At 38.9% G+C, this 13687-nt stretch overlaps 1 protein-coding gene across 2 annotated transcripts in view; it reads left to right on the plus strand.

Annotated features, from left to right (window-relative positions):
• Positions 1–833: 833 nt before the first annotated feature.
• LOC118763953 overlaps positions 834–13687 on the plus strand; it is a 28929-nt gene continuing 16075 nt past the window's right edge. For both annotated transcript variants that reach the window (XM_036503992.1, XM_036503991.1), the window contains exons 1-3: positions 834–1012; positions 4882–5238; positions 13489–13637. In XM_036503992.1, coding sequence (XP_036359885.1) covers positions 4899–5238; positions 13489–13637 — 489 coding nt within the window. In that variant the 5' untranslated portion in view covers positions 834–1012; positions 4882–4898. The remainder of the gene's footprint in view (positions 1013–4881; positions 5239–13488; positions 13638–13687) is intronic.

Raw genomic sequence — 13687 nt, forward strand, 5'->3', positions numbered from 1 at the left:
CATTTTAAACTATTGTGTAACTGTAGGGGATATGTAAATAAGGATGGGTAAATAAAAATCGTATATGAAGTATTCCTTTCTACTATTGGAAGATGGCTTGAAATTTGCTGCAATTAAAATGCTTGAAAATATTTTCTTGATATTTTTATTATAAAATAGGCGGAAGTCTGTCTGTCGACGACCTATTTCTTTACTACCCACAAGGGGCTAAACACAGAGGGGGCAAACAAGGACAGGCATAGGTATTAAGTCGATTAAATCGACCCCAGTGCGTAACTGGTACTTAATTTATCGACCCCGAAAGGATGAAAGGCAAAGTCGACCTCGGCGTACCGGCAGACGAAATACCTATTTCTTTACTACCCACAAGGAGCTAAACACAGAGAGTACAAACAAGGACAGACAAACGGATTAAGTCGATTATATCCGCAGCGACAAAATCATTCACTAATATCTCCCTACACCGCCACAACAACTGCTACTCCAACAATCACCGCCATAACCAGCACCAGTTTTACCTCCCTACGACATCACCATCACGAGCAACACGCTGATACCACAATCACTCCACCACAACGTAACCCTCACCACCGCCTCTAAATCCATCATTGCAACATTAACGCCATTAGTATCATCATTGCCGTATCACTGTCGTAACCATAACACCCTTAAATCCAAACTACAAACAAGACTATCGCTGAATTCATCGATAACCTTAATGACAACTCCACACTATTTCAAAAAACCCGTTAATTCAGATACGAATATCTTTTGTTTGGTCAATGAAGCATGACTGCAAACAAAAGCTTGTCATTAAATGAGCGATATTGACTGAAGGGGACAGTCCAGATAGCGACAGAAATTAACAGTCATTAGACACTGTCGGCTGCAGTGAATTATTCAGACATTTTTGGACATTCAGTGATAATTCTGAAAGTAGCTGATACTGTGGAGAACAGTGGAAAATCCTTAACCTTCTCAAATACAGTTGTTACCCGCATCTCTACTAAACGTAAGTCGTGTTTCCTTATATTCTACTGCTCTCGGGTCCCAAATAATAGGAGTGGGGTTGGAATAAGCTGGCGGGTTGGACATTTGCTTAAATTCATATAGCGGGTAGGTTGGAATAAACGGGTGGGGGAGTTGGAAAATCGTTAATTGTATAGTGGTAACTAATTTTAAAATTTTCTAGGTTGTCTCATATGAATTTTTAAAACCAGTTATTTACTCTCGGGTCCTAAATAATTGGGGCGTAGGGAGGAGGTTGGAATAAGCGGGTGGGTTAGACATTTGTTTAAAATATAATATAAGAAAGTGGGTGGGAATGAACGAAGGTTGGTGGGAGTCATTAACTGGATGGTGTATGTACGAAAATTAGGAGAAATGCATCTTAAAGCACTTAAAACGACACAACGAGGGAAAGAAATTAACAAGAGCCAAGTGAAATTAGCACGTACGTGTACTTCGAACGTTCACTTTAGTTAAGATATACATTTGGATAATAAACATAAGATATTTATTAATTATGATGATTATGGGATTTAATGCTGTGGACTAACCAGATAAAGAAAGTAAAATACAACACAAAAATAAGTATAAAATAGTAAACTCATGATTTTTCGTCACTGTCCTTCTGAAGGTTTCTCCGTTTCGGTACTCGCTTCTTTACGGATCGCCGAGCTTCACTGACAGTTGACATGAGTTTCCTTTGATACGGCAACAAAAGTGTAGAGGTTTCGTTTTCATCCAACACCTGTCTTTTTTCAAGGAACAGGGCATCTTTACTAACATGATCATCACTGTTGATTCCTACAAGAGAGACAGAGCTTCCTGTCATGTTTGGCCGGCCGTGCTTTGGCTCATGCGAAACTTCCATAGGGATTTCTCCAGATGGGTCACTCACTTCCAAAAGATTCCCAGATGGCTCTCTTTCATCTTCCGAATCACTTTCAGCAGCTTTTTCCTCAATGCCGTCACAATCAAATATCCTGAGCCTTCAATATTGTTTTGCACGCTTGACCCCTTTCGGTGGAATTAAGTCCTTAATGACTCTCTGAATAGTATTTGGACAGGGTTTTGAGATCATCTCAAGACGAAACCCTCGCATCAACGGACCGACGAGGGGCATGATTCAGTCTGATACCTTATAACCTTCAGAGCCATCGAAAGCTTTTGTGGCCCACGTTGACTTGAAAGCAGCTTTAACATCAATCTTATAATCTGCATATGCTCGATGTAGCATCTACATCATCTCAGATCGATGGGGCGTGGGTATTTTATTCGGAGTTTGAACTAACTTTTCTAGTATCTTTGCTTTCTCTATTTCGCGATATTTTGCTCTCAGTTGTTGGTGCAAATACGTGTTGTTAACCTGAACAAATCCAGTGATACTACCGCTGATGATGACTAGCACACACCTCCTTTTCCAGAGGGCGTTTCTCACCTCCGGCATCAAATGCACCATGCAATCATTGAGCACATAAATGGCAAAGTTTGCGTGTGAAAACATATTGAATCGGTTTGAAAGGTTTTCAATAGCACAGAGCAGCTATTCTAATTTATAAGAACCTTTAGGAGACCATTGATATTTCATTGTAGGCAGGGCATTCAGTAGTGGTGGTCTTTTCCAGTTCCTTTAAATACAGACTCTGAGATAAGCTTTATTTCGGTATCATTGCTAACCTGGCTGAACATTGTGATACATTCCCTCGACAAATGGTGGTTTTCTTTGACGGACGTTTATCTTGATTTCTGACTGATAAGGTAGCTTGTCCACTACTTACATTCCGGTGCAAGGGCATTTGATTTCATTTGATAATAGGAGGATTAAGTTCTCTCTATATAAAGCTGAAGTTGTCTGTGTATGGCAGCTTTGGTAGCCTTCAACTAACGCTATCTCCTTCGAGACTCTGCGGCGCAAGTTGACCAAAATTGAAAGAATGATAGAAGGCTTGCTCTTCTTTCCGTGGAAGAAAAAAATTCAGATCGGACCATGTTAATATCAAACATTATTTACATCAAAAAGGTGCTTTTTTTCTATGAAAATCCCTATTTTTTACGAGTTTTTGACTGCTGTATCGCCATTTTTCGGTGTATTTCAACCAGAAAAAATGTTCACGTAAAGAGAATAACAAGCTACATAATGCAAGAATTTTAAGTTTCAAAAATTCTAATTCTAAAGAGTCAAAACAGACCTGAGCAACGCCGGGCGATACTGCTAGTCCACTCATAAAATTTCTCAGCCTTTAATAAGAAATGAGCCTCTAATTATCACGCATGCAACGATCTTCTAACATCCACAAACCATTCAAACAAGACGTCTCTCTCACGCTTTCCCCTCGATGTTTAGCCCCTTGTGGGCAATAAAAAAATAAGAAACGTTAGCACGCCGGTCTGGGAATCGAAACCGCGATGCTCTGACCGCGAGTACGCTGCCCTAACCATTGGGCCATTGTTCTCAGTTTGCGTGGAATTTGTGTTGGTGATTGGTAGAGAATTCGTAGAGAAGTTCTTTTCAAGTTGGATTTGTCAGAGGCCTACCTCCAATTACTGGTAGACGAAGCATGTGTTAACTCCGCCATACCATCCAAGGTCAAATGGGCTAGCCTACTAAATCGTCTGGGGGCGTCGACACAACAACTATGGAGGCGTCGAGCTGGCAATGACGTTAGCACGCCGGGCGAAATGCGTAGCCGTATTTCGTCTGCCGTTACGTTCTGAGTTCAAATTCCGCCGAGGTCGACTTTGCCTTTCATCCTTTCGGGGTCGATAAATTAAGTACCGGTTACGCACTGGGGTCGATGTAATCGACTAAATACCTATGTCTGTCCTTGTTTGTCCCCTATATATTTAGTCCCTTGTGGGTAATAAAGAAATATATGGAGGATAGGAACGAGATTATCTGTTACGTGATAGACATTTCGATCATTTATGGAAAAAATATCGATGATAATCAATCAAGGGAGCAGGATCTGGGCTATGAAAATGAGAACAGGTGGATATCAAAACCTATGACTATCTGCAGGGCGTCTAAGACTTGTAGGAGGGAAAGAGAATGGTGTGTTCACACTGGGAAACTGTTCTCAGTACGTGCAATAGAGTGTTTTCCGCTAAAGATTCCCAAAATGCCAAGTGGTGGTGCGTAAACCGGGCAACGGAGACCGTGTGGAAGTGCAATGGCCTAGTAGTTAGGGCAGCGGACTCGCGGTCATAAGAACGCGGTTTCGATTCCCAGACCGGGCATCGTGAGTGCTTATTGAGTAAAAACACCTAAGCTCCACAAGGCTCCGGCTGGGGTAGGGGGTGAACCCCGCTGTACTCTTTCCCCACAACTTTCTCTCAATCTTTCTTCCTACTTCTGCCACAAAGCAGAAGGACCATGGTGTAACCCACTATGGTGTGGTAAACTTTCAAACCCTAGTCTTGATTGCGAATCCTCTGTACCCCAGGATGGTTCAGCTCTCCACCCATTAAAAGCCACCGTTTACGGAATGAGGATAACGACGTAGCTTTCGCGTCCGTGCAACCGCCAGTCTATCGCGAGTGGTGGGTGGATCTTCAAGTTGCCACACGCATTCTAGTAGTTTAGGGTAGGCTCGAATTAGAGATTATTCTTTGTGGCTAATGGCGTGAGTCTTGATTGGAGGAAGAGGAGGAGGAGGAGGAAGAAGTAGAAGAAGAGGAAGAAGAAGAAGAAAAAGACGGAGACCTCTAACACTACTTGTTTACTGACCCTCATTTCCTCTCAACCTTCTTCTCTCTCTCTCCCTCTCTCTCTCTCTTCTTCCTCATTGCATCTATCTACCCCACCCTCTCTACCATCAGCTATTGCTATCTTCCCTTATTGCTCACCCAATATCTCTCTTTCTTTCTCTATTTCAGTAGATCCAAGGTCAAGAATGTTCCAGTTTACTCTTACCAGCCCAGCTGTGACTATGGCGTTGCTTTTAACCCTTGTAAATATCGCGATCGTTACCCCCCAAGAGATGTCAGTCCGCTTCAATTATCTGAGGCCTGGTTATACCTTTGTAGAGCTTAGCTCGTGGAGTTCATTACGACGCTCTTACTCGGCTAAAAGTGTAACAGAATGTGCATTGATGGCTTTAAACAGAATGGTCACTTCTGATGTTCTATTCTTTTCTTATAACAAGACAAATCAGTTGTGTAGTACTTACGCATCAGGTACTGGGGTTATACCGTCCGGTCAATATGGCAGCCACGAACTGTGCTTATATAAAGGTAAGTAACCCACTGTTATTAGAATCGTTAGCACGCAGGACAAAATACTTAGCAGTGTTTCGCTACGTTCTGAGTTCAAATTTCGCCGAAGTGGACTTTGCATTTCATCCTTTCGGAGTCGACCAATTAAGTACCAGTTAAGTGCAGGAGTCGATGTAATGGACTAGTCCTCTCCCCTAAATATCAGGCCTCCTGTCTATAGTAGAAAGTATTATTATCATTATTATTGCTATTGGCCTAATGGTAAGGGTGTTGTACTCGCGATCACGAGATCGTATGTTCACTTCCGACACCAGGTGGTGTGTTGTGTTCTTGAGCAAAACACTTCATCTCGAGTAGCTCTACCTTCACTTCGATACCTGACGCGTGGCATACAGTACACCTGTTCACAGTACACCTGTTCAGTCAATGTCGATTTGATGGAGAGAGTCAGCTAATACGCGACAGAAACGAGCTGGCAGAGTGGTTAGCACACCGGGCGAAATGCTTAGCGGTATTTCGTCTGCCGTTACGTTCTGAGTTCAAATTCCGCCGAGGTTGATTTTGCCTTTCATCCTTTCGGGGTCGATTAATTAAGTACCTGTTACGCACAGGGGTCGATATAATCGACTTAATCTGTTTTTCTGTTCTTGTTTGTCCTCTCTGTGTTTAGCCCCTTGTGGGTAGCAAAGAAATAGGTATTTCGTCTGCCGTTACGTTCTGAGTTCAAATTCCGCCGAGATTGACTTTGCTTTCATCCTTTCGGGGTCGATTAAATAAGTAACAGTTACACACTGGGGTCGATATAATCGACTTAATCCGTTTGTCTGTTCTTGTTTGTCCTCTCTGTGTGGGTAGCAAAGAAATAGGTATTTCGTCTGCCGCTACGTTCTGAGTTCAAATTCCGCCGAGGTCGACTTTGCCTTTCCTCCTTTCGGGAGTCGATAAATAAAGTACCAGTTACGCACTAGGGTCGATGTCATCGACTTAATCCATTTGGAAAGGCGGCGGGCTGGCAGAAACGTTAGCACGCCTGGCGAAATGCTTAGCGGTATTTCGTCTGCCGTTACGTTCTGAGTTCAAATTCCGCCGAGGTCGACTTCGCCTTTCATCCTTTCGGGGTCGATTAAATAAGTACCAGTTACGCACTGGGGTCGATATAATCGACTTAAGCTGTTTGTCTGTCCTTGTTTGTCCTCTCTGTGTTTAGCCGCTCGTGGGTAGTAAAGAAATAACAAACAAAACTATTAGAAACAAATCATTTATGCAGGTTATTCGGTAAAAGCTGAACGCTCATACATCGTCTTCGATGGTAGAGTACGTTATTATTATTCTAATCATCATCGTTATTATTATTATTATTATTATTATTATTATTATTATTATTATTATTATTATTATTATTATTATACGTTTGACTTTTGCTTTATATTTGTATATTATGTCTGTACAAGTTGGCTCCAATCTCACCCAGAGACCTCAAGAGACAACAGGTTGGAAGTTCACGTTGTTGTTATGCCTAGTGTGCCATATATTTGGTTGTTTTTTGTGTTGTATTAGTGGATGTCTAAAAAAAATGTTTGTTTTAAACCTTGAGATTACATAGAAAGTATTTTGCGTAGGATATGAGCAGTTCCCATGAGCACTATCTTTTGAATTTCTGCCATTTTTGGGTTTCCTGGTATCTGAGTTAGGTAGCAATCAGCCCCTTTTGCTATCATTTCCAGGGCACCTACGACAACAGGTATTGTTTTAGTCTTTAGGTTCCACATTTTGCTGATTTCTATTTCAAGATCTTTATATTTGCTCAGTCTTTATATCGATTGGGACAGTCATATCAATGAGGAGGCATGGTCTTTGTTTGAAGTCTTTCAATATGATGTCTGGCCTATTTGCATCTATCTTTCTGTCAGTTTGAATGGTGAAGTTCCAGAGGAGTGAGATGTGGTCATTTTCAAGCACTGGGGGTGGTTTGTGTTCCCACCAGTATTTTTCATGGGGCAAATCCAGGTTTTTGCAGATTACCCAGTGAATATATTGTGCAGCTCTATCATACCTGTTGAGAAACTCTGTAGGCGCTAGAAGACTGCACTTGGAGACCACATGATCAATGGTTTCATTTTGTTGCTGACATACACGACATGTTGGGCTACTGCCGATCTTTAATATGTTGGCCTGGTAGTTTCTTGTTGGTAGGCATTGATCTTGAGCTGCTATGATAAACCCCTCTGTTTCAGATTTTAAGCCAGAGGCCATTAGCCATTGATGGGTCAGGGCTTTGTCAGCATCTGCATTATTCGCTCTCTTTGGGTATTTGCCATAGAGAGGTTTTTCTTGCCATTTATCATTCAGAATATCTAAGGCCGCAGATTTAGCACGGGTTTTCATGCGCTTAGCTTTTTCTGTGCCTGTTTCTTGTATGTCTATTTCTAATTCCGAAATTTGTTGTATTCGGAATTCATTTAGATATTCCTTTGCCCGTTTTGTTACTGAGCACGATGCTTTCTTGTTTTCATGTTTTGAGACAAGTTTTAACATCCAGTCCTCAGAGATCTTCAGGTAGGTGTCTAGGCCAATTGTAGCAATCTTCATTGTTATTGCCAGTTGTAAAAGTCCACGGCCTCCCTCTTTTCTTGGCAGATAAAGTCGTTCTGTATTTGCCTTAGGGTGGTGCATTCTATGCAGTGTCAACAGTTTTCATATTTTTCTGTTAAGATTACATATTTCAGTAATTGACCAGTTAACGATATTTAAACTGTAAGTCACGACTGGCATGGCTAATGCATTGATCGCTTCGATCCTCTTTCTCGCATTCAGCTCTGTCTTCAGTATTGCTTTTACTTTGCGATAACATTCCCTCCTGATCCTTTCCTTCATCTCTGAATGCCTTATTCCGTTTCCTTCAATTACCCCTAGATACTTGTAGTTCTTCGCTGGGTCTAATTCTTTTATGACATTCTGCTGGTCAAGGTTGACGTTAGATGTTTCTGTCATTTTTCCTTTGATAAAGGTAGCTTTTGCACATTTATCGAGGCCAAATTGCATTCTGATGTCATCACTGAATTGATTGACAATCGCTAGTAAGTCCTTAAGTTGTTGGTCATTTTTTGCAAAGAGCTTTAAATCATCCACGTAAATGAGATGATTTATATCTTTATCAAACATTTTATATCCGTACTGCGCGTCACTCAGCAGTTTTGAGAGAGGTATTAAGGCTAAACAGAAGAGGAGTGGTGATAGTGATTCACCCTGGAAAATGCCACATGAAATTTTTACATCACCAGCATTTAGAAATTCATTGTCACTATTCAAAGTTAGTGTGGTTCTCCATGATCTCATACTTACAGACAAAAGGTTTCGCAGAGTAGGTGCTATCTTATACATTTCTAGGCATTTCTTAATCCAGCTATGTGGTAGGCTATCAAAAGCCTTTTTATAGTCTATCCAGGCTATTGATAAGTTTTGTGTCGTTTGTGACAATCTTCTATGATCATCTTATTGATGAGTAGTTGATCTTTACAACCGTAGGATCCACGTTTACATCCTTTCTGGCCGTCAAAAAACTATAAGTATATTCCGTCAGGACAGATGTTAGTGTTTTGTACATAGTTGTTAAGCAGGTTATGGGTCTATAGTTTTTGGTTCATTTGTTTCTTCACTTTTTGGAAGCAGGAATGTTAACCCATTAACTAGCCAAGGAGGGTGTTGCAAAACATCATTGTAAAGTTCTGTTAGCAGTTCATGGCTCTCTGGGAAGGCATTCAACCAGAAGTTAGGGATTTTATCCTTTCCTGGAGACTTCCATTTGCTTGATCTCCTGAGAGCAGATCTTATATCTTCTACCTTGACACCCCCCCACTTTTGCTCTTCTAAGGAGTCCAGTTCTTTAGATATTCTATCAATCCAGGGGGCCTTTTCGCTGTGTGTTTTTTCTTCTGCCCAAATTTTATTCCAAAATCCCTGAACTTCTTCTTTTGATGGTACAGACTTTACAGTAACTGGTGTTTTTCCTATCTTCCTGTAAAAAGTTTTGGGGTTATTTTTGAACATGTTGTTGTCCCTGAAGAATCTAACACGCTTTTCATACCTCGCTATGCGGGCAGCTTTAGCAGATACCTTTTGCTTGATGGTTTCTATGGTGGCATCAATATCAAGTATAGTTTTCATATTATATTTTTTCATTAGTTTTTGGGTTTTTGTAGGTTTGGCAGTCATATGAACCTTAAGATTTTTCAAATATTCACTGTCAGATCTAAATAGTTTAATTTGTTGTTGCAAACGCTCTTGCCAAGAAGGCTTTTTGTGGAAATGTTGTCGTTTTCTAATCTTTTCACCACATAGGATCGTTGAGATTTTCGTGGATGCATAGTATAGGTGGTTGAGATCTGTGATATCAACATCATTAGCTGAAATTATATCCTTAAGTGCAAGCCGGATTTTACCAATTATTTTCATGTTTTGTTTAGAGTTGTGGATTTTAGGGAGTGTATCACGTTCATCCATACTGGTTTCTTTAATTTTCAGCCATTCAGTCATGATTTGACTTTGTATCTCATGTAGTTCTGTCGGGTCAATATTTGTGTGGCTTTCTTCATCTATTTGATGTTCATCTGTCTTAGTGTTTATGTTTGGTACTGGGAGTATTTCACTTTGCCTATCACTTATACTAACTCTTTCAATCCTAACTTCGTTTTTATCAGCTCTGGGCTGGTCTATAATTATTTCCTCTGTATTATCTTCTTTAGCTGCAGCTTCGTTTATTCTATCCGTTACTGCTTGTCTAATTTGGTCAATCTCTACTTCAGTCAGTAATTTTTTTTTATAATGTTTCTTCTGACGTTGGCAAGTTTGTTACTGTCTATGTAGGGTCTTGCTTCAGGGTGTTTCTGTCTCCAGTTTATGTAGGTTTGTATAGTGTTCGATTTATCTGTGGGGCAATATATGGCATGGTAGAAGGCCGCAAGAACTTCTTTATTATCTTCCCTAGTCCATTTTTCCTTCTTTTTCTTTTGAGTGTTTGGTGACGAGCATGGATGGCCATCTGTTGGAATATTCCAGTTGTGGGGTACGTCCAGCTCCTGTGTGTCGGGAAGATTTGATCCAGTAGCTGATTTTTCACTCAGACTTTGGTTCAATTTTCGGGTGCGTGGTCTTTTGCAATCCGCTCGACGACCATCGCAGTTTGTAGTTTGTTTTGTTGACATTGAAGCATGACGAGCTTCGACTCTTACATTAAGAGACGGATCTGTCAGTTTAGGAATCTCTGCACGTAAACATTGTTCGTAGCGCAGCTTATTAAGGCTAGCAGATCTGTATTCGTCTGTATTATTTTGTTGATAGATTTATCTCCGAGCATAGTTTTCCCTTTTTTTAAGAAAAAAAAACTTATGAAAGGTTCACTCTGCCTGTATTAGTTCGAAAAAATGAGAATAAAATACGAAAAAAAAATTATCATCACCAATATAATTACCGTCATCATCATCATCAATGATATTGTTTTATGTGTAGTCACAGCAGTAGCTTATTATTATTATTATTATTATTATTATTATTATTATTATTATTATTATTATTATTATTATTATTATTATCACCCTCGCCACAGTAAAGAGGTCATGTTCTATAGGTCTATAAATAGATCCAGCAGATTGTGGAATGGTCAGCCAGAGACAAAGGACATTTCGGGTCAGGAAAGGTCAAACCTGTTTACTAGTACCAGCGTTATCTTGAAAAGCAATTCAGCTTGTTATATTTGTAATTAATGGTAGGAGGAGAAAAAAAACTATATATATATATATATATATATATATATATATATATATATATATATATATATATATATATATATATATATATATACCCATACACATATGTATATGTATATGTATATTCACACACGCATATTTTCTGATATTCACGTCGATGATCTTTTAAATTTCTGAATTCATTTTTGTTGTTGCAATAAAAGTTTACGTGTTTACGTGTTTGGGTAATATATATAAGTTTTTAAGTTTCTTGAGATGTCCATTTGGAAAATACAATAAGATTTTTGCAATGGGAAGAATGTTTACATTTTCGAATGCTCAGAAAAGAAAACAAGTTGTGGTTAGTGAAGTTCTAAGATTTACTAGATATGCACAGAGAGAAATGATAGTGTTCTTAGAATAGAAAGGAGGATGATGGTATTTACATTTTCGGATACTCATGGGGAGAGGAAAGGATACGTTGTCGCACATTAGTTGTAGATATTAAAGATTTCCTTTTTTTGTATTTTAAGCTGACCGTGTGTGTGTTCGATAGTTGTAGGTATGTAAGTTTCCTAACTTATTTTATTCTGCGGGAGATTTAAAATATTTATAGGGAGTTGTAAATATTCCAGTAGGAGGAAGAGCGGGTTCACCTTGTTGGGATTTTGAATTTCTGAATTTCTTTTTCTTTTGAAATTTTTCTTTTCTTTTTAAAAGTTATGCTGTGGTTTACAGTTTTTGTAGTTGTGCAGTATATATATATTAGCAGGTGCTTACTTCCATAGTTTTTTTATCGTGCATTTAATTGTGTTGTTACAATAAAATGCAGAGAAGGGACGACAAAATGTTCACACAAAATTGGAGATATTTATGATTCAAAATTTTTTGTTTGGTGTTCCTTTTGTATGTCCAAAGCTGTAGATATGTAAGTTCCTTAACTTATTTTGAGGGAAATTCAAATTACTCACAGAAAACAGTAGATCTTCCAGTTTTTTTACAGATGTTTTTTCAGTTGTCACGCAGCGAAAAAACACGTCCAGCTTCTATTACGTCCAGCCGCCTTGTTGTTGTTGTTGTTGTTGTTGTTCTTCTTCTTCTTCTTCTTCTTCTTCTTCTTCTTATTATTATTATTATTATTATTATTATTATTACTATTATTATTATTATTATTATTATTATTATTATTATTATTATCATCATCATCATCATTATTATTATTATTATTATTATGATTATTATGATTATTATTATTATTATTATTATTACTACTACTATTATTATTATTATTATTATTATTATTATTATTATTATTATTATTATTATTATTATTAATATTATTATTGAGTGAGAGAGCACTGCATGCCATCAAAGTGACACTGGGGTAAAATATACGAAGCCCAGTATACCCATCATGACTACCCGTCTGATAAGGGTACACTAGGAACATGTATCACAACCATATGTGCGTGACATGGTGATCTCATATCAAGATAAATAGCACATGACCTTGCAGATCAGAAGCCACGAAAGCCACTGCCTGGTACAGCATCAGGGCATTTATTATTATTATTATTATTATTATTATTATTATTATTTTTCAGATGGTAAGCTGGCAGAATCGTTAGCGATCCGGGAAAAATGCTTAGCGGCATTTTTCCCGTCCATGTTCTGAGTTCAAACGCCACCGATATCGACTTTGCTTTTCATCCTTTTCAGGTCGATAAATTAAGTACCAGCTGAGTTCTGAAGTCGATGTAATCGACTAGTCCCCTACCTGCAAATTTCAGCCCTTGTGCCTTTAGTAGAAAGGATTATTATTATTATCATTATTACTATTAAGGCGGCGTGGTGGCAGAGTCGTTAGCATGCTGAACAAAATGCTTAGAAGCTTTCCCTCCGTCTTTATGTTGTGAGTTCAAACACCGACGAAGCTGACTTTGACTTTTATCCTTTCTGGTTCAATGAAATAAACACCAGCTGATAACTGGGTTCGATTTAATCGAATTACCCCTTCCTGGAAATCGCTGGTCTTGGGCCGAAATTATTCAGGTGGTGAGCTGGCAGAATCGATAGGATGTCTGATAATTCCTTGAGTTAGTTGTCTCTGTTCTTTACGACCTAAGTTCAAATCCCATCGTTGTTCACTTTGCCTTTCATCCCTCTGGGTACGATAAAGTAAGGTACAAGTGAAGTATTGGGGTCTATTGTAACGGCTAAACTCTTTTCCTCAAAACTCTTGACCTTGTGCCGAATTATAATTATATTTTTAATAATTATATTATCATCATTAATATTTCCTATATCTCATAAGGCACAGAATTCGCAAAATGCTTGGCGGCATTTCGTCTGTCTCTTTACGTTTTGAGTTCAAATTCCGCCGAAGTCGACATTTCCTTTCGTCCTTTCGGGGTCGGTAAAATAAGTACCAGTTGAATATTGGGGTCGATGTAATCGACTTAAACCCTTCCCACGAAATTACTGGCCAAAATTTCAAAATTTGAAACTAATATCTTTTATATTTCAGCTGATACAACGTTGATGGTTTATAGAGTAAGCATCCCTACGGAAGCGTCCATTTATAATAGCTTTTACAAAATACCACCATACGCTGCAGGCAGAAGTATCTACCGGAATATGATCCTTGACTCATGGATAAATCTTCCGATCGTTAAGGTATGTACACACATACACACAAGCGCATACACAGACTGTGGAGGCACATG

The sequence above is a fragment of the Octopus sinensis genome, linkage group LG6 (assembly GCF_006345805.1).
Source record: "Octopus sinensis linkage group LG6, ASM634580v1, whole genome shotgun sequence".
Taxonomy (NCBI): domain Eukaryota; kingdom Metazoa; phylum Mollusca; class Cephalopoda; order Octopoda; family Octopodidae; genus Octopus; species Octopus sinensis.